The following is a 22,682-nucleotide window of genomic DNA, read 5'->3' as shown; positions in this document are numbered from 1 at the left end:
AGGTAGGGGTCCAACTTTGTAACATTGTTGATATGGGGATTTAAAATTCAGCTCAGTTAAGAATAACAGCCAGGTCTTTTACTTCAGGCTTTACCTGTAGGGACATGTCTCAAGTTTGTTTAAAATGTCTTCTCCTCAATGGCATTATAAACAATTATAAGAATTTCTGGGTGTGACCAACTAATTATTGCGATTCTGGAGTCCATCAGACGCAGCACAAACCTGGTGCAGCGCAGCACGTTGAGTTTAGGTTGGAAGAAAGGCATAATACAGTATTTGTGCGAGCAACACAGACCCAACATGTGGCCTTTCTTCCGCAAAATCCCTGAATTCAGTGACATGTTGGAAACAATAATGGTAAAACTTGGCGTTTGAACTAAGAAGTCACCTGAGCAGGGGGACATGTAAGCACAGTTTTAGGTCAACATGAATTCTAAAATTGTAGTGCGCCACTTGATCAGCATAAACACAACCTCAGCTGTGTCGCTTAACCTACCTCAGCAAAAGGGATTTTGGAGAAAAAACAGTAGTGATCTGTGTGGAATTCACCCTGGGCTGGGATATTATGACTGATAGCTTGTGCTGTGCACACCCTGTCATGTAAGATGTTTTTCCCTGTGTAGTCTAACTCATGCAACTGCTCAGGCCAGCAGCTGGAGCCACACCATAGACTGCAACTAACTAACAGTTAGATAAGAGAAAGTGGGGGAAGGTACAAACCAAGGTCAGAGACTAACAGAGGTGCACTGAGAGAATAAGCTGTGGGAAAATACTGAATGTTGTGTGATCGGGTGTGGCTTTAACATATAATCAACTGCTTTGTGCCTTAAACTTCAGACACAACTGGGGAGCCGTAGATTCAAGACGGTGAGCATGTTGTGTCTCCAGATATATCTGTATTGTTTGTTTGTTTGTGTGTTTGTGGTGAAATAAATACTTGTAAAAGACATTGGTAGGTCGTGTGTGGATCCCTTCTCATAAACCGACTCAGAGAGAGGTTGGCATACCTCGACATCTGATACATTAATATCAACAGTTTTATCAAGGACAATATTTCTGAGTTGTCCCAACGATATGTTGAGTCCATCCAAATCCATAGCCATCTCCATCTGAACCGAGCCATGTTTCTGTCAGAAACAGTATCAGTAACAACAGCTTCAATATTGTACACATCACAGTGTGTACGGCTATGTACAGAGTTTTCAAGCTGTGAATTTCTTACCGGTTTATATATAGGAGTATACTGTTTTGTTGTTGCAAAGTCCTCCTCTCTATGCTGTGATCTCTGACTAATAATTGGAATTATGGGCATTGAGAGCACCTGTAAGATATGTTGTGCGTTAGAGTACGTGCTCGTAGTCAGCTAGGATGGCCACCATCCCTCAGATAAAAAGATGGACGATTCCACAAGAGGTTAAAATTGTCAATAAAAAACATGCTGTGCACTGTGCAGGCAGAATGGAGCCATGTGCGGAGGCTGAGAACCCGGCTAAAACGACTGACACCTTGGCCAAGTGGAGGGATGGGACCGGAAATAAAAACATTTTTTGCCCCAAGCTGGAGCCAGGGGTCCTCAGGGACGGTGACTGGAGCAGGGTCAGTGGCCTGAGAAGTAGCAGCATCAGCCAGATAGGGAGCAGTATCCATCTCTTCAGCACTGGTGGCGGTGAGTTGTGTAGGACCTTAGAGGATGGTGTCCAAGTGGAAATTCTTTGCTCCAACTCAGTGATCTTCTTGCCAAGACAGATGCAGCTCTGGCAGCCAGATGGTGAGGTAAGTGGAGCCATGGCTTCTCGAGCATCTGCTCAACTTAAAATCCGGACGTCCGATTTCTAAAATCCTTGATCCATTTAAAAGATGTAGTTAAAAACAACCAAGAACTAAAATGTGTTTCGTAAAAATGTGGCTTAAAACTGGTTAAGTAAATTCATGAGCTTTTTGGCAGGCAGGCAGACACAACGTCGACGCATGTGTAGTTTTCCAAAGTAAGAAGTGTTAACTGGCATTTGTAGGAAGTGCACTCTAAACATGTCAGAACGTGTTGTTCTTCAAATGATGGTCATCTCCTTTAGAAACAAATCAATCTAATATCTCAGATCAGTGATTGGTTAATGATCAGGAAGTAATTACGACAAGCAACTCTAAAGTTTTTCTTGTATTATAACACAAACTGATGTATATTAAAGAGGTGTTCAATGGTAACTGTGTAGATGAGTAGATAAATGCGACAGTATCACACGTCTGAGAGCACCAGACCAAAATCAGTCACAGCGCTGACTGGGAAAGAGTCCAAGTCACCGACAAAAAGTCATCCAACACCTTAACAAAGACAAGACATTAAGACACAATGGCCTCTGATCACTGCTAGGGCTGATTTAATATATAAAACATTAATTCTAAGATTTCTCCACTGTAATTTCAGGAACTATAAAACATCCTCCTTGTTCCCAGAATAAAGACCAACTCTTCAGGTAACCAAGCTTCCTTCTAGTGTGACCTACCTTGGTCTCACAATGGTGCGAAGAACTGAAACTGGACATTCAGTAAACATTTCTCTGAGGCAGAGCTGCTCTGGATGCACAAATTATCTCACTGGCTCAGTTGAACTTTTCTAAAAAAGGTGATTCTCTGGCCCCGCCCACTGGTGTTTAAGTCAACCAATGAGATTATTTCTGTCTCCAGATCAGAAATGTTTGAGGAACCTGATGTTGAGGAGAAGGGCTGTGCAGCAGAGAGGCTGTTTAGTGTTTTCATTCTACTGCAGTGGAAGAACATTGCTCATCTGCTGTCTGCCTGGCTTTAACAACTCCAAAGACATGTTGCTTTACCTCTTTTTACTTTTCTCTCACTTTATAGGTGAGTTTAAGAACAGAGATTTAAGTTTTGCATAACCTGCTGCATTAACCAGATATTTCATAACTACTAACATTTGGTTTATTGAATGAATCCAAAAAGTCAAGAACCTCCGTTGAGTCTCTTGATGTCAAAATCTCTTGCAGACTAACTGACATGAATGACTCATTTTGCAGCCCTGGGTTCCATGAACAGCATAAAGCCAGAAAGTCCTGAAGAACATGTTGCAGATGGAGGAAACATCAACCTGAACTGTAAATATGAGGGTGTTATCAACAATATCCAGTGGTACCGACAATACCAGAGATCCAGACCAGAGTTCCTGCTCTACATCACAGAGGGAGGATTGATTCATCCAAGTGATTCTGATTTCTCAGCTCACATTAACAAAACAGAGAAACGTGTCGATCTGCAGATCTCCTCTGCTGCAGTGACTGACTCTGCTGTGTACTACTGTGCTCTGCAGCCCACAGTGACAGGAAACACCAAGACTCTGTACAAAAACCTTCGGGGCAAAGACAACAGAATACTCCACAACGTCCACTAGAGGGAGTCACACACTGTTAACCTTCAGTGATATGTGATGATACAGTCTAGAATCATGGACACCTCCTCCACAAGTTGTTCCCTCAGTTATATATACAGTCTTTATTTAATCAGGTCGTCTCACTGAGATCAGACAGACCTGAGTACAGCAGGTAGAGAGAAACACAAACTAAAAGGACATCCTGGGATGGTGATGGGGAAGAGGAGGTCTGGGATGGTCTCTAAAGCTGCTAGCAGAGGAGGGGGTGGGGGCATTGTGTCCCAGGGCTCTGTCTTTGAGGGTCCTTGCAAATATCTTCACCCGCTCTCTGTGTAGATGGAGTCCATCATAGAGGTCCCAGGTGCCAATGGTTGGGTGGGCCAGGTGGACGTTGGGTAAGGTGGCACATCCTCTTCTGATCTCCATATTAATGTCATGGATGACATGAGGAGGGGTGTCCGTCCTAGGCAGTAGGGTGGAGACCACAATGCAGGTGTCAGGGAACTCCTTACTGACCTGCTCCGCCATCGTCCTCACTACCTCAGCAGTGTCTTTACGGAGGCTGTGTAGGTCATTTGTTCCTGTGTGGATCACCAGGCGTTGAGGGCTCATGAGGGTCTCCTTTTTCAAAAGCTTCACTGCCTGACCGGTGGTGCTGCAGCGTTTAGATAACACTTTCTTACCAGGAAAACGCTTGTTTGTGTCCAGGAATTTCCCATGAGAGCCAGCCAGCAGGACCACTTGTGGGGCTTCCTCTTCAGGCTGAGTGGAGCGAAGCTGGGATGGGCAGAGCTGGCTGTGTGGATGTATCAGCAGGTGCCAGGGTGCAGAGCAGAGAGGGTTGGACAGAGACAAGGCAGGGAGAGTCTGTGTCTCAGTACTTGTCATTGTGGTGACTGATGAGAGTTGGTCTGTTAGGTGTTGAACTTGCCTGGTGAAGCTCCTTTCTCTATTCTCAGCATCCTCCTTCACTTTGGCTAACTGAGCACACTGTTCTCTAGACTTCCTCTGAGATCAGATGCCAAGCCCTGGTTGTCTCTTTAGCTGCTGGAGCTCCTCTTTAAGCTGCTGTAGAGTGTTGTCTGGGTGGTCAGACAGCCTGGCTTGGGTCAGCTCTTTGAATTCAGCAAAGTCCAGCTTTTTTGTTTCATATTATATCATTGAAATTAAACTGAAATCCACTGTATGTGTCTGTTTAGAGTTGTGTACTTATTTATTAAACCACTAGGATAGTTATTCTTGATATATCCCACTTTTTAACCATCAGTATGACCACAGACGAAGAATCTTGCGTATTTATTTCTTGCAACAAATATAGTAACTGGGGCAGTGACCAGCATAAGTGCTACTAAATGAAGATTGATTAGTCTATTAGTATTTGTCACGGATAATAATGAATCAATAAAAATCATTTCACTTTGATTTGGCCAAAAAGTGATTTCCACGAATCCTTTATTATGGGACAGTGTCTGATCTAAATGTAGTACTTGAGTATAATGTTTAAATATGCCGTAGGCCTATCAAGTTTAAAGTTTAAGAGATCTAATGTGCGGTTGCCACGTTAGAAATAAACAGGAGGCATTGAGTCGATCAGCAATGTTCTGCCAGCATTCATCGTTTGCCTTATATGCAGCAAAAGTATTGCTTTTTGCTGTAATGTTTTTTTCATATTCTTCATAGTGTTTGTCAAGCAGGGTAGCAAGGAAAGGACCCAAGTGCAGACAGGTAGGCAGAGCAGCTGCAGATCAACCATTTAATGATTAACACAAAAGGAGGAGAGGAGAACACTTCTCAGCATCCTCCTTCACTTTGGCTAACTGAGCACACTGTTCTTCTGTTTGAGTGCCTCTAGACTTCCTCTGAGGTCAGATGCCAAGCCCTGGTTGTCTCTCTTTAGCTGCTGGAGCTCCTCTTTAAGCTGCTTTAGAGTGTTTCTGGGTGGTCAGACAGCCTGGCTTGGGTCAGCTCTTTGAATTCAGCAAAGTCCAGCTTTTTTTGTTTCATATTATATCATAAAAATTACACTGAAATCCACTGTATGTGTCTGGAGTTGTGTACTTTTTTATTAAACCACTAGGATAGTTATTCTTGATATATCCCACTTTTTAACCATCAGTATGCGCTCGACAGCAGTGCAACATACAATGACGAACTGACCCTGAACAAACGAAAAACTTGGACTAAATACACTTAGGTAGGGGCAACACTGAGACACAGGTTCAACTAATCAGGGTGGGGCAAACAATCAAAACTGGAGGGAAAAGCAAACAAAGACATGAAGTAAAACAACAAGACACACGAGTAGAGGAGAACACTTCAAAATAAAACAGGAAATAACAGGAAAAAAGGTTTTGTCGAGCCAGCTAAAGCAAAGGAAGCCTGACTCTGTCGAACTTGCTTTGAAGTACACCCCTCAGGTGTGAGCGTGATTATTTATGTAAAGAGATGTTTCGATCGGTTCACCACCTACTGGCTCCCGTGGGTGATTGGCTACCTTTGGATAACGGCTCACCAGTGGCAGCTGGCCAATAGAGGACACTAGGGCCACGTTGCTAAAATATTCATTCTCAGTTAACTTGTAATCTTTCTGAAATGAAATATTAAAGGGGCCGTAGCATGGTCACAACAATTAGCAGCTTTTATATGTTAGGGAACAAAGTGACTCAAAGGAAAGGAAACATGTCAGCTGACATTTCCATTGATGACTACATACAAGACAAGTTATACTAGGAAAGGAGAGTGTCAGTACAATGTGCTGAGTGTAAAGCTGTCAGTCTGGGAATAACACAGGGCTGTGAATGAGCCCTGTCACTGTGATCGGGCTCCTCCTTCTGATCCACCAACTTAGTGTTGATGAAGACTCAACAGAGATCACAGCCTTCTTTATACTCGCTGGAGCTCACAGTTACTCAACACTGCAGACATGACGCCTCTGTTCATCTCGGTGTTGCTGGCTGCTGTGTGCCTTGGTATGAACACAACTCTGTTTCTTTGACATCAATCCAACACTGACATGATTCTTTAACAGCACACTGATACTGTTTGTTGCTGTTTTACAGAATGCAGAGCACAAAAAGACAACGTGCTGCAAGCAAAAGAATTTGTGACTGCTACTGAAGGAGAGGCAATAACACTTGGCTGTCAATATAACAGCAGTTTAACAAGTCCAAATCTCTTCTGGTACAAACAGGATGGAGACAACAGCCCCAAATTCATACTGAGCCGAATTAAACTGGACGAAGGGAACACACCAGACGAGTTTAAGGAGAGATTTTCATCCACACTGGATTCCACCTTAAGATCAGTTCCTCTGAAGATCCAGAAGCTTCAGCTGTCTGACTCTGCTGTGTACTACTGTGCTCTGCAGCCCACAGTGACAGGAAACACCAAGACTCTGTACAAAAACCTTTGGAGCAAAGACAACAGAATACTCCACAACGTCCACTAGAGGGAGTCACACACTGTTAACCTTCAGTGATATGTGATGATACAGTCTGGATTCTTTGCACTGATGACACAAACTTAAGAAAAATGAAGCCTAAATAATAAAACAAAAATTCAGGAGAGTGTTTTTATCCCTTGTTGTCAGCAGTTTCATGTGGGAACAATTGAGAGAAAATAGTTCCCACATGCTCACAACAAACCTGTGGATTAGCTCGAGTAACCGGGTGATGATTTCTGGTAAGAGACTTTGCTGTTGAGTTTTTCAAATGTAGTTTTTTTTGCCACTTTGAGCTCCACAAGCCGAGTGCCATATCGTCCCATTATATTCAAAACATGCAGACATCTCTACGGCCGATATCTCCAAAACTCGGCAACTCACACCAAAACAATCTAGATGGATAAACAGCTCTACAAGTAAGAGGAGAAATATGTATGTTTGATTTTAGGGTGAACTGTCCCTTTAATGGCATCTTTTCTTCTTCTGTGGCCTGATTCTGTTTGGCCACTAGATGCCACTGTAACTGCTGTTAATCCTAGCTGACCACAGGTACTGTTCCTGAGTGATGGAGCAGGTTACAAGTGTCTCACATGAACATTTGAAGCTTTCAGCTGGTTCAGAAGAGTTTTATTTTAAGATTACTCTCAGTAACTGTTTACATGTATTGTCAAAGGAAATCTCTCACATTCAGCAGAAGTTGGCTGAATGAACTGTCACAGTGAGATAATGTGGACCAAATGATGCTTCTGTGCTACATGCATTTCAGTCTTGAGGAGGAATTAGTTTTTGTATCCAACATGAGTGAAACATGATGTATACGATGGTGACGGCAGCATCAGTGTCATTTCCAGAGTGGAAGGTAGAGGAAGTGTAACTCAGAGAAGTGAAAATACAGAGCTACGAGGAGACGGAGAGATTCAGGGAGGAGCTGAGCTGTTACTGAACTATAGAAGAGAGAGGAACTTCCACATTCAGCAGAGTTCAAAACACAAACCAGAAACATTACCTTTATTCAACATGCTGTCACTGGACTATTATGGACTTTCTCTACTGTTACTATCCATTCTAACAGGTGTGTTAGATTATGCAGCAAGGAAACATTTAATTCCAGTAACATCTGAATGTGAATCATTTATTATGACTTTAACAACATGAAATAACAGAGTTATCTCTTCCTTCAGGTGTCAGCTGTGAAGAACTCACTCCAGTCAAGAATGAAGAGTTCAGTTTAGAAAGCAGCACTGTTACTCTGTCCTACAAATACTCCAAACAAGCAACTGGTGGTGATTATTTCTTCTGGTATCGACAACATCCAGGAAAACCACCACAGTTCCTCATTTCTCATCTGGAATCAGGAGAAATATTAGCAAATCCAGTCTCTGGACTGTCTGTTAAAGTGAGTGAGGATAAAACCCGAATGGATCTGCAGATATCCTCTGCTGCAGTGACAGACTCTGCTCTGTACTACTGTGCTGTGAGGCCCACAGTGACAGCAAACCCACAGTCTCTGTACAAAAACCTGACAGCTCCTCACTGAAGATTTACACACTTCAGCCCTTTTACTGAACAGCAGCACCACCAAGTGGACACTGACAACATGGTTCACTGAATAAATGCAATTGTTTAACAGCAGTTACTTCTGCTGACATCTTCATGAAAAAAGATCCAATCCAGTTCACTGTTTGTGGGATTCTTAACTCTCTTTAGACAGAAGCACTCGACAAGGAAGTCCTTTTTAAGCACAGTTTGTGTTCCTATCATTGTTGATAAGATGTGGTTAACAGACTTGTTGTCATGATCTCCAAATCCACTCATTCAGAGCCATAACAAGGATTTCATTGTGCTAAATGAGATGTAAATGTTGAGAGTTCCTCAACAGATGATGAAGAGGAAGGGCCAATGATGTGAAGGCCCAGATCCATCAGAGTATCAATGTTCTTCCTCTCTCTCCTCCCCGCTCACTGCAGACATGAAACACTGGCTGAGAAACATCCTGATTGTGACTCTGTGGCTAGGTAACTCTTTAAACCTGCTGACTGTTCTCCTTTAATCAATCATCTTTATTGATTCAGCTCTTCCTCTGCATGTTCTCTTCTTCCCAGAGTGTAAAGGAGAAGAGAGAGTGATCCAGCCAACAGGAGATGTCATTGCTACTGAAGGAGACACAGTTACACTTGGCTGTACATTTGAGTCAAGTTACCCAAATAATTATCTCTTCTGGTACAAACAGGATGGAGACAACAGCCCCAAATTCATACTGAGTCGAATTAAACTGGACGAAGGGAACACACCAGACGAGTTTAAGGAGAGATTTTCATCCACACTAGATTCCACCTTAAAATCAGTTCCTCTGAAGATCCAGAAGCTTCAGCTGTCTGACTCTGCTGTGTACTACTGTGCTGTGCAGCCCACAGTGACAGGAAACACCAAGACTCTGTACAAAAACCTTTGGAGCAAAGACAACAGAATACTCCACAACGTCCACTAGAGAGAGTCACACACTGTTAAACCAATACGTTCATTGGACTGATGAGAGGAACTGAAAAAATAACATCAAGAGGTGATTGGCCCCGCCCATTGAGCTTCAGCTCAACCAATGACATTATTTCTTACTCATTCTACTGCAGTGGAAGAACATTGCTCATCTGCTGTCTGTCTGGCTTTAACAACTCCAAAGACATGTTGCTTTACCTCTTTTTACTTTTCTCTCATTTTACAGGTGAGTTTAAGAAAAGAGATTTAAGTTTTGTTTAACCTGCTGCATTAACCAGATATACACAACCTGTATTTCAGAACTTTTCTCATTTCTTTGCTCTGACAGAATGCACATCAAGTTTTCATCATCTTGTAAAAATGAGTTAATGGAGTTCTACTTGTTTTGCATTTTGCTGTATCTTGCTAATATCTGGAGACAAAATCTCTCCTGTAGGAGATGAAAGAGTCAGTGAAAGAGAAGGAGAATCTGTCACACTCACATGTGAATATCAGACAACTTCAGATGATGTTTTCCTTTACTGGTACAGACATCATTCTGACCTTCAGGCACCTCAGTTTATACTCTTAAAAGGAGCAAAAGGGAACACAAATGAATATATTCCTGATAATCGATATGGATCCCAAACATCACAAACATCAACTGCACTGACCATCACAAGCCTAACCCTGGCAGACACAGCTCTCTACTACTGTGCTCTAGACACACAGTGATACAAAGTGTAGAAGAGGCTGTACAAAAACCTGAACACAGATATCTGACTGCTCTTCAAAAAGGAGGGAAGTGGGATTCAAACCACAGCTTCATATCAGATGGATTCTGCTAATTCCTGTTTTATCAGAGTCACTGTGGTTACAGCTGCTAATGAAACACTGTGGGAGGATTCACATGAGCAGCAAATCCACATCAATGAGAAACCAACTGGATGATGCTTCAAACACAAGACTCCATGGAAACAAAAAGCAAATAAATACATAAATAACTGTTGATCAAACACACTAAGAAAAAAAGTCTGGTATCATTAATAATTTATATTTTCAGGCATTAAAATCTACAGCGTACATCCAGTAGTACCACAGTTCACCAGTTGAAGAGTAAAAGTGGCAGATTTCAACCAACAGCAGCTCTCAAAATAACTCTACCAGCTTTGCTGTCGACCTGACACTGCTGGAGAAAATGACAAGTTCCAACTTTCACCTCTAAAGCAGAGTCTAATCTGTCATTTTCAATCCAAAAGACAAAACAAATATGAAAAGTCTGATTCGGTCTAAATATTCAGTCCTCTCGCTTCATGTATATTTTGTATTGTGAAACATATTAAGGGGCAGCGGCAGTTTCAGAATCATCAGCAGCTTTAATACTTACAGGTAAAAGTTCCAGTTGTAGAACAGAAGACGTCTCAGCTGAATCGACCAGCGACGACTACATGCAGTATGAGGTAACACTGTCTAAAGGAAAACACAGGTTAAAGACACTATGTGTAGGTTTTTAAAACCTGCCTCTTTGCTGCCCCCAGTGGTAGCAAACAACCAGGGGACACTGAGATGAATACACTGAAAGCAACAACATGAGCCCCATTTAACACAAGTGCAACCTCCTGCCACACCTGGGTGTGACCAACTAATTATTACTTTTCTGGAGTCCATCAGACGCAGCAAAAACCTGGTGCAGTGCAGCACGTTGAGTTTAGGTTGGAAGAAAGGCTGAATACAGTATTTATACGAGCAACATAGACTCAGCATGTGGACTTTCTGCCGCAAAATCCCTGAATTCAGTGACATGTTGGAAACAATATTGGTAAAACTTGGCGTTTGCAATAAGAAGTCACCAGCAGGGGGACATGTAACCACAGTTTTAGGCCGAAATTAGTACCAAAATTGCAGTGAGCCACCTGATCAACATAAACACAACCTCAGCTGTGTCGCTGTACCTACCTCAGCACAAGCGAGTTTGGAGCCAGGAAATCACAAGGCACATGATTCAAGATTTAAGATTCAAGAACTTTATTTGTCACATGTAGAATGTGCAGTGAAATGAAAAATGGTAATGCCCACAGTGTCATGGTTTTGGGTTTGTGTTCAGCTATTTCCTGTTTTATGTTGCAATGTGTTTGGCCTTATATGTGTCGTGTAGTTTTTCTTCCTGTCTTTGGTTGCTTTTCTCGCCAGTTTTGATTGTTTACACTGCCCTGATTAGTTTCACCTGTGTCTCATTTTCTCCCCTCAACTGAGTGTATTTAAGTTTGTGTGCTTCCTTTGTTCTGTTGTCAGATCGTCTTCGTCAGTTTGTGTCAAGTGTTCAAACCCTTCTCCAGTGTTTCATGTGTTTATTGGATATTGTTCCGTAGATAGTGTTACTTGGACTTTTGCTCATTTATGGACTTTTGCATTTTCTGCCTGCTCCCTTATGGATTTGTTTGCCTATGGTTGGACTGCTCCCTTGGTTTTGACCTCTGCCTGCCTCACTACACCGTAAGCCCTTTCATAATAAATCCATTGAACTGCACCTGCCCTGCCTCTGTGCCTGCGTTTGGGTCCAACCCCTGTATTCCTTTTATACCTGCTTGACTACATGTGAAACACAGAGATAGGGCAGAACAACATATGTAAAAATATGAAAATTAGAAAAGAAATGTGTGTTGAAAGCTGAACTGTAATCGATGAAGAGCAGTCTCACATAGCCCCCCTTCTGACTGTCAAATGTGCACTAAAGAAGTCCTGCTGGTGGAAAATGACTTTGCGAGGGCATTTGAGAGACTGCTGGAGGCAGAACAATAATATGGCCCATAGATTAAATCAATGTTCACCAGTATTTAACCAACTCCACAGATATTAATTACAGCCCCAAATACATGTCCATCAACATTTAAGATACCTTGCAGACAACAATCGTTACAAAGTTTACCTCAATACAAAATCAATAATTACACAAATAAATGTTTAGCAAAAAATAATTATGACATCCAGAACAGCCTAACTCAAAAATCTTGTAAAAGAACATCCATAGAATATTTATAACCAACTGGTTGTCATTTGAATATTAATTATAAAGCCTCCATGAGGCGTTCGAGAGCCTTTTTAACAAGATTTCTTATTTACTGGATGATGATTGTGTAAAAGTGTGTTAAAAAGAAAACCCACCAGAATAACAGAGGTTTATCTCTCTGGGCTTTAAACTGTCAAATATATTGAGGTCTGGTTTTGGTGTTGGTAACATACAGTGACGTGAGAGGAGGAATAGGTTGAGGGAGGAGCAACACTGTCAGAGCAGAGCAGAACAGAAAAGGACTCCTACTGTCAGATGCATTCAATATCTAAACCAGACAGGACACAGATACTGCCTGTAAGATGATGTCACTGCATTACTGTGTCATTTTCCAGCTTCTTCTGACCATACTAAAAGGTAGGTTAAAGCAGGAAGAATAAATACCTTTAAGGGATCAGTTTCCTAGTAACCACTGGAACAGGCCATCTGAGTTTAATATCGTCATTAACAACATTTCTCTCTTCCTTCAGGTGTCAGCTGTGAAGAACTCACTCCAGATAACGATGAAGAGTTCAGTTTAGAAGGCAGCACTGTTACTCTGTCCTACAAATACTCCAAACAAGCAACTGGTAGTGATTATTTCTTCTGGTATCAACAATATCCAGGAAAACCACCAGAGTTCCTCATCTCTCATTTAGGAACAGGAAGACCAATATCAGATCCGGTCTCTGGACTGTCTTTTAAAGTGAGTGAGGATAAAACCCAAATGGATCTGCAGATCTCCTCTGCTGCAGTGACTCACTCTGCTCTGTACTACTGTGCTGTGAGGCCCACAGTGACAGGAAACCCACAGACTCTGTACAAAAACCTTTGGAGCAAAGACAAGAGAATACTCCACAACGTCCACTAGATGGGAGTCACACACTGTTAACCTTCCATGTATTTTATGATACAGTCTGGATTATTTGTAGTGGTGATAGAAACAACAGAAAATGAAGCACTAAAGGTAAAACAGACTGAGGGAAAGTGTTGTTTCATACGACATAAACTCTGATGATAATGAAGGGTTGTAGAATATCATATATATGAACAATACATCTTCATAATCGAGTGTAACAGCAAATCCTCTGACATGTAATAGAGCTCAAATTAAACTCTGTAGGTTATTTGTTTTTGTGAGGCCCTCTCTTACATGTTCATAACTGCCTTGTGCTGGTAATTCATATCATTTGTCCAGTTCCAGGTATAATTTCATGGTGTTGAGCTTCCTCTGGTGGTCATTGTTAGGTTACATGAAGTCCATTGCACCAGTCTCTATTTTAGTTACGGCGTACCTGAAGCCAGTGTGCAGTTCAGCATTTTCTCTCGGTGAAGTTTTGAGAATAAATGCCTGTGAGTATTACGTAACTTGATTTGTTGTATATTAATGATAGTTGGATGACAAATGAGGCTGTTTAGTTAGCTGTACCCTGTCTGGTTATCTAGTCATTTGCTCAGGTTCACGTCAAATTGAATTGATATTGCCTACCTGGAAACACTGTATGTCATTGTTTTAATGATTTTATAGTTGTTTTATTTGACAGTGTGGTTGCTATAGAAGTCTCCCTGGAAATGTATTATTGACCTTTGTGAATGTCAGATCAGAATCAGAATCAGAAATACTTTATTGATCCCCGAAGGGAAACTCTTTGTTACAGCAGCTCACTGTCTCGTCAGTGCACACAGGAGAAAGTCCTAGCAAAAAATATAATACAATACACTATAAAAACAGGTCAGAAAATAAATGAAGTACCAGGTGGGTATAAGTATAAAATAAAATAAGTGTGAAGTACAAAGTGGGTTTACCGGTTCATGATGATAAAACGGTATAATAATACAATGTAATAATATAAGTAATAAGTAGTAGTGCAACAGCAGTAATGGAGGTATGAATAATAATAAATAGGAAAAACTAAATATTGCACAGCAGTATTAACACAGAATATTGCACAATTATTTCAAGTACGGGCAGTGATGTTAATGATCAATGTCCACTTTAGTGACCTAGGGTCATACAGACTAACCCTTAGAGGGAGGATTTAAAGAGTTTGATGGCCATAGGCAGGAATGACTTCCTGTGGCGCTCTGTGGTGCATTGTGGGGGGATGAGTCTTCCGCTTAAGGTGCTCCTTTGCTTGACCAGCATGTCATGGAGCGGGTGGGAGACACTGTCCAAGATGGCATGTAGTTTGGCCAGCATCCTCCTCTCTGACCACCGCCAGAGAGTCCAGCTCCACCCCCACAATGTCACTGGCCTTACGGATCAGTTTGTTGAGTCTGTTGGCGTCCGCTACCTTCAACTTGCTGCCCCAGCATGCAACAGCATACAGGATAGCACTGGCCACCACAGACTCATAAAACATCTTCAGCATTGTCCGGCAGATGCTGAACGACCTAAGCCTCCTCAGAAAATAGAGGCGGCTCTGGCCCTTCCAGTAAACAGCTTGAGTGTTCTTGGTCCAGTCCAGTTTGTTATCCAAGTGTACTCCCAGGTACTTGTAATTCTCCACAATCTCCACACTGAACCCCTGGATGGAAACTGGGGTCACTGGCGCCTTGGCCCTCCGTAGATCCACAACCAGCTCCTTAGACTTTGTCGCATTCAGCTGCAGATGGTTCTGCTCACACCATGACCAACAATGTTCCCCACCACAGCCCTGTACTCAGACTCATCACCACCGCTGATACATCCCACCACAGCAGAGTCATCAGAAAACTTCTGAAGGTGGCAGGACTCTGTGTGGTAGCTGAAATCCGTGGTGTAGATGGTGAAGAGGAAGGGAGAGAGGACAGTCCCCTGAGGGGCCCCAGCGTTGCTGACCACGCTGTCCGACACACAGTGCTGCAGGCGCACGTGCTGTGGTCTGCCAGTCAGGTAGTCCACAATCCAGGACACAAGGAGGGCATCCACCTGCATCGCTGCCAGCTTCTCCCCCAGCAGGGCAGGCTGGATGGTGTTGAAAGCACTGGAGAAGTCAAAAAACATGATCCTCACCGTGCTTGCCGGCCTGTACAGGTGGGTGTGGATGCTGTTAAGCAGGAAGATGATAGTGTCCTCAACTCCCAGTCGGGGCTGGTAGGCGAACTGAAGGGGGTCCAGGAGGGGTCTGACCATCAAATAGCACCTTTCATAACATAGAATGTAGCTCAAAGTACTTCACAAGGGAAACAAATCAATCAACATATTAAAAACAGGAAACACAATGATCATACTAGTAATACAAACAAATTCATAATGATAAAAACCATAAAACCAGTATGCAAAATATAAAAATATCGAGTAACACTGATGTAAAAATAAAAATAATTAAATAAATCAATAAACAAATGGTGGACTTAGTTAAAAGCAAGTTCATAAAAGCAAGTTTTGAGCTGGTTCTTAACACTGTCAAGAGAAGTTGCTTGTTATATTTGTGATGGGAGTTTGTTCCAAATCTTTGGTGTATAACAACAAAAAGCTGCTTCACCATATTTTTTGTCAAGTCATTTTTGGCACATTTAGTAAACCAGCACTAAATGACCTAAGGTAACAGTTTGGAACATACTTCGATAAGCAATCAGAGATGTATGAAGGAGCTAAACCATTTAGGGCCTTAAAAACAAGTAAAATAATCAACGTCACAGGTAGCCAGTGTAATGACGCTAGTACTGCTGTAATATTTTCTCTTTTCCTGGTTTTTGTTCAAATTCTTCCTGCTGCATTTTGAACAAGTTGCAGCCTATCAATATTTTTTTTTGGTAATCCAGTATAGAGTGCATTACAGTAATCTAGACGAGAGAAAACAAATGCATGGGTCAGTTTTTTGGTATCTTCCAAAGACAGGTAGGGTCCAACTTTGTAACATTGTTGATATGGGATTTAAAATTCAGCTCAGTTAAGAATAACAGCCAGGTCTTTTACTTCAGGCTTACTCTGTAGGGACATGCTTCCAAGTTTGTTTAAAATGTCTTCTCTCATTGGCATTAGTACCAATTATAAGAATTTCTGTTTTATTTTATTTAATTTGAGGAAATTATTAGTCATCCACTGTATAATGCTGGAGAGGCAGTTTATCAAGGGATTTAGGGCATCAGTATTATCTGGCACTACAGATAAATATAACTGAGTGTCATCAGCATAACAATGAAAATTCACCCCATGATTATAGATCAGATAAGAATCTTATCATAGTTAGTAAAAGAGAGGCTCCATCTGAACCGAGCAAATCTGACTTATGTTCAGTGATAAGATCATTTACAACAAAAGTCTTATTTGTAAGTGCTCGCATGTTTAACAGAGCCATGTTTACCTTTTGATCATGTCCGAACTTTTTGGCTAGACTGTGATTTTTTCAGTGGTACAGTAATTAAACTAGACCTTGTCTTTGACTGTTTCTGTGCTTTGATTTTTCTATCAGTAACAACAGCTTCAATATTGTACACATCACAATGTGTACGGCTATGTACAGAGTTTTCAAGCTGTGAATTTCTTACCGGTGTATATATAGGAGTATACTGTTTTGTTGTTGCAAAGTCCTCCTCTCTATGCTGTGATCTCTGACTAATAATTGGAATTATGGGCATTGAGAGCACCTGGGCACAAGGGGGAGCTACTGAGTCTATGCCTGAAAGGGATGATGATAGCGTTGTGGGGAAGAAGTCGGCTCGGAGACCGGATGTGACCGGTGTCGAGCCTTCTTTGCTCTCTGGACATGTGGTAGGGGATGGTCAAACTGCAGTAGCGTTAAAAACTGTAAAACATGTTGTGCGTTAGAGTACGTGCTCGTAGTCAGCTAGGATGGCCACCATCCCTCAGATAAAAAGATGACAATTCCACAAGAGGTTAAAATTGTCAATAAAAAACGTGCTATGCACTGTGCAGGCAGAATGAAGCCATGTGCGGAGGCTGAGAATCTGGCTAAAACGACTGACACCTTGGCCAAGTGGAGGGATGGGACCGGAGATAAAAACACACTTGCCACAGTCATTCAGCGAGTAAAGGAGCCTGCTAAAATCCTGTTTAATATTTCACAAGTCTGGCTGAAAACATCATTGCAGCCGACATGGATAATAACATTCCTAGCACAGGTGTTTCGCAAAGATGCTGGGGATCTTGTCCAGGATGTCAGCCACCTTAACGCCTGGGAAGCTATGTGTCTCAGCTGATCTTCTCCTGACGTGCCTCACTACTGAATCACTGATAACATGGGTGGTGGGAAAAGCATCTGGCGGTGGTGAGGGAGCAGATGATCGACGACGGTCAGAGGAGTGGGCAGAGGAACAGCCCCGTGGAGCCGGAGTGAAGGGCCTGGGGCGAGAAGATCGCCCAGGCATGTTTTGTGGGGGGGCCGGGGGCGATGGAGATCTGCTGGACTCATGGGAGGTGGAGGAGGCCACGGGTTTCCAGCCAGTGAAGGAAATTCATGTAAGTTGAGGATGTCATAAGGATTTTCCAGCTGGATGGCATGGGTTTCGGGAGCACGAAAAAGAGAGTCTCCAAATCTTTTGTGGTCGCCGAATGCAAAAACCCAAGGCTGAGGATGGAGTAGAGTTGACTGGGACTTTGGTTTTGCCCCAGCCGGGGCCAGGGTCCTCAGGGACGGTGACTGGAGCAGGAGCAAAAGCGGCGGCAGGAGCAGAAGCAGTGGCCTGAGAAGTAGCAGCATCAGCCGGATAGGGAGCAGTATCCATCTCTTCAGCACTTGTGGCGGTGACTTGTGTAGGACCTTAGAGGATGGTGTCCAAGTGGAAATTCTTTGCTCCAACTCAGTGATCTTCTTGCCAAGACAGATGCAGCTCTGGCAGCCAGATGGTGAGGTAAGTGGAGCCATGGCTTCTCGAGCATCTGCTCAACTTAAAATCCAGACGTCCGATTTCTAAAATCCTTGATCCAGTTAAAAGATGTAGTTAAAAACAACCAAGATCTAAAATGTGTATCGTAAAAATGTGGCTTAAAACTGGTTAAGTAAATTCATGAGCTTTTTGGCGGACAGCCACAACGTCGACGCATGCGTAGTTTTCCCAAGTAAGAAGTGGTAACTGGCATTCGCAGGAAGTGGACTCTAAACATGTCAGAACGTGTTGTTCTTCAAATGATGGCCATCTCCTTTAGAAACAAATCAATCTAATATCTCAGATCAGTGATTGGTTAATGATCAGGAAGTAATTACGACAAGCAACTCTAGTTTTTCTTGTATCATAACACAAACTGATGTATATTAAAGAGGTGTTCGATGGTAACTGTGTAGATGAATAGATAAATGAGACAGTATCACACGTCTGAGAGCACCAGACCAAAATCAGTCACAGCGCTGACTGGGAAAGAGTCAAATTCACCGACCACAAGTCATCCAACACCTTAAACAAAGACAAGACATTAAGACACAATGGCTTCTGATCATTGCTAGGGCTGATTTAATATATAAAATATTAATTCTAAGATTTCTCCACTGTAATTTCAGGAACTATAAAACGTCCTCCATGTTCTTCATTCTAGTGTGACCTGCCTTGGTCTCACAATAGTACGAAGAACTGAAACTGGACATTCAGTAAACATTTCTCTGAGGCAGAGCTGCTCTGGATGCACAAATTATCTCACTGGCTCAGGTGAACATTTCTAAAAAGGTGATTCTCTGGCCCCGCCCATTGACGTTTAAGTCAACCAATGAGATTATTTCTGTCTCCAGAGCAGAAATGTTTGAGGAACCTGATGTTGAGGAGAAGGGCTGTGCAGCAGAGAGGCTGTTTAGTGTTTTCATTCTACTGCAGTGGAAGAACATTGCTCATCTGCTGTCTGTCTGGCTTTAACAACTCCAAAGACATGTTGCTTTACCTCTTTTTACTTTTCTCTCACAATATAGGTGAGTGTTAGAACAGAGATGAAAGTCTCATTTAACCTGCTGCATTACCCAGATATTTGGTCTACATTTCATAACTACAGGTTTATCTGTGTAAGGTAACAACTTCCATGATAGAAAAAAGACATTTGGTTTATTGAATTAATCCAAAAATTCAAGTCTCTTGATGTCAGAATCTCTTGCAGAGTAACTGACATGATGGAGCAGGTTACAAGTGTTTCATATGAAAATTTGAAGCTTTCAGCTGGTTCATAAGAGTTTTATTTTAAGATTACTCTCAGTAACCGTTTACATTTATTCTCAAAGGAAATCTCTCATATTCAGCAGAAGTTGGCTGACTGAACTGTCACAGTGAGATAATGTGGACCAAATGATGCTTCTGTGCTACATGCATTTCAGTCTTGAGGAGGAATTAGTTTTTGTATCCAACATGAGTGAAACATGATGTATCACGATGGTGACGGCAGCATCAGTGTCATTTCCAGAGTGGAAGGTAGAGGAAGTGTAACTGAGAAGTGAAAATACAGAGCTACGAGGAGACGGAGAGATTCAGGGAGGAGCTGAGCTGTTACCGAACTATAGAAGAGAGAGGAACTTCCATATTCAGCAGAGTTCAATACACAAACCAGAAACATTACCTTTATTCAACATGCTGTCACTGGACTATTATGGACTTTCTCTACTGTTACTATCCATTCTAACAGGTGTGTTAGATTATGCAGCAAGAAAACGTTTAATTCAAATAACATCTGAACGTGAATCATTTATTTAGACTTTAACAACATGAAATAACAGAGTTATCTCTTCCTTCAGGTGTCAGCTGTGAAGAACTCACTCCAGTCAAGAATGAAGAGTTCAGTTTAGAAGGCAGCACTGTTACTCTGTCCTACAAATACTCCAAACAAGCAACTGGTGGTGATTATTTCTTCTGGTATCGACAACATCCAGGAAAACCACCACAGTTCCTCATTTCTCATCTAGAATCAGGAGAAATATTAGCAAATCCAGTCTCTGGACTGTCTGTTAAAGTGAGTGAGGATAAAACCCGAATGGATCTGCAGATCTCCTCTGCTGCAGTGACAGACTCTGCTCTGTACTACTGTGCTGTGAGGCCCACAGTGACAGCAAACCCACAGTCTCTGTACAAAAACCTGACAGCTCCTCACTGAAGATTTACACACTTCAGCCCTTTTACTGAACAGCAGCACCACCAAGTGGACACTGACAACATGGTTCACTGAATAAATGCAATTGTTTAACAGCAGTTACTTCTGCTGACATCTTCATGAAAAAAGATCCAATCCAGTTAATTGTTTATGGGATTCTTAACTCTCTTTAGACAGAAGCACTCGACAAGGAAGTCCTTTTTAAGCACAGTTTGTGTTCCTATCATTGTTGATAAGATGTGGTTAACAGACTTGTTGTCATGATCTCCAAATCCACTCATTCAGAGCCATAACAAGGATTTCATCGTGCTAAATGAGATGTAAATGTTGAGAGTTCCTCAATAGATGATGAAGAGGAAGGGCCAATGATGTGAAGGCCCAGATCCATCAGAGTATCAATGTTCTTCCTCTCTCTCCTCCCCGCTCACTGCAGACATGAAACACTGGCTGAGAAACATCCTGATTGTGACTCTCTGGCTAGGTAACTCTTTAAACCTGCTGACTGTTCTCCTTTAATCAATCATCTTTATTGATTCAGCTCTTCCTCTGCATGTTCTCTTCTTCCCCAGAGTGTAAAGGAGAAGAGAGAGTGATCCAGCCAACAGGAGATGTCATTGCTACTGAAGGAGACACAGTTACACTTGGCTGTACATTTGAGTCAAGTTACACAAGTAATTATCTCTTACAAACAGGATGGAGACAACAGCCCCAAATTCATAATGAGCCGCTTTAAACTGGACCAAGGGAACACACCAGACGAGTTTAAGGAGAGATTTTCATCCACACTAGATTCCACCTTAAAATCAGTTCCTCTGAAGATCCAGAAGCTTCAGCTGTCTGACTCTGCTGTGTACTACTGTGCTCTGCAGCCCACAGTGACAGGAAACACCAAGACTCTGTACAAAAACCTTTGGAGCAAAGACAACAGAATACTCCACAACGTCCACTAGAGAGAGTCACACACTGTTAAACCAATACGTTCATTGAACTGATGAGAGGAACTGAAAAAATAACATCAAGAGGTTATTGGCCCCGCCCATTGAGCTTCAACTCAACCAATGACATTATTTCTTACTCATTCTACTGCAGTGGAAGAACATTGCTCATCTGCTGTCTGTCTGGCTTTAACAACTCCAAAGACATGTTGCTTTACCTCTTTTTACTTTTCTCTCACTTTACAGGTGAGTTTAAGAACAGAGATTTAAGTTTTGTTCAACCTGCTGCATTAACCAGATATACACAACCTGTATTTCAGAACTTCTCTCATTTCTTTGCTCTGACAGAATGCACATCATGCTTTCATCATCTTGTAAAAATGAGTTAATGGAGTTCTACTTGTTTTGTATTTTGCTGTTTCTGTCCACAGAGTAACACTGTACAGCTGACATTTTCCACTGTCTTCTCCTCTCAGCCTCATGAACAATGTTAGTCTAATGGCTTCATTTTCTCTACTTTTTCCAGGACTAATAGCTGGAGACAAAATCTCTCCTGTAGGAGATGAAGTCAGTAAAAGAGAAGGAGAATCTGTCACACTCACATGTGAATATGAGACAACATCAGAGTATGTTCTCCTTCACTGGTACAGACATCATTCTGACCTTCAGGCACCTCAGTTTATACTCTTGAAAGGAGCAAGATCATGGAGTTATCGGGAATACATCCCTGATAATCGATATGGATCTCAAACATCACAAACATCAACTAAACTGACCATCACAGGCCTAACCCTGGCAGACACAGCTCTCTACTACTGTGCTCTAGAAACACAGTGATACAAAGTGTAGAAGAGGCTGTACAAAAACCTGAACACAGATATCTGACTGCTCTTCAAAGAGGAGGGAAGTGGGATTCAAACCACAGCTTCATATCAGATGGATTCTGCTAATTCCTGTTTTATCAGAGTCACTGTGGTTACAGCTGCTAATGAAACACTGTGGGAGGATTCACATGAGCAGCAAATCCACATCAATGAGAAACCAACTGGATGATGCTTCAAACACAAGACTCCATGGAAACAAAAAGCATATAAATACATAAATAACTGGTGATCAAACACACTAAGAAAAAAAGTCTGGTATCATTAATAATTTATATTTTCAGGCATTAAAATCTACAGCGTACATCCAGTAGTACCACAGTTCACCAGTTGAAGAGTAAAAGTTGCAGATTTCAACCAACAGCAGCTCTTAAAATAACTCCACCAGCTTTGCTGTTGACCTGACACTGCTGGAGAAAATGACAAGTTCCAACTTTCACCTTTAAAGCAGAGTCTAATCTGTCATTTTCAATCCAAAAGACAAAACAAATATGGAAAGTCTGATTCTGTCTAAATATTCAGTCC

The 22,682-nt window shown here is 41.9% G+C and overlaps 1 protein-coding gene and 2 gene segments (V, D, J or C); all 3 read left to right on the top strand.

Annotated features, from left to right (window-relative positions):
• Positions 1–22,682, top strand: part of LOC122886875 — a 122,779-nt gene that overhangs the window by 53,951 nt on the left and 46,146 nt on the right. The gene's annotated exons all lie outside the window — the stretch shown is intronic.
• Positions 5,779–6,906, top strand: LOC122886902. The segment is given in 2 exon segments: positions 5,779–6,348; positions 6,439–6,906. Coding segments are annotated over 2 exon segments (435 nt in total).
• On the top strand, positions 12,423–13,944 carry LOC122886899. The segment is given in 2 exon segments: positions 12,423–12,717; positions 12,831–13,944. Coding segments are annotated over 2 exon segments (435 nt in total).

Source organism: Siniperca chuatsi, linkage group LG13 (genome assembly GCF_020085105.1).
Source record: "Siniperca chuatsi isolate FFG_IHB_CAS linkage group LG13, ASM2008510v1, whole genome shotgun sequence".
Taxonomy (NCBI): domain Eukaryota; kingdom Metazoa; phylum Chordata; class Actinopteri; order Centrarchiformes; family Sinipercidae; genus Siniperca; species Siniperca chuatsi.
The sequence above is the reverse complement of the archived record's forward strand: the minus strand, read 5'-3'. Positions and strand labels throughout refer to the sequence as shown.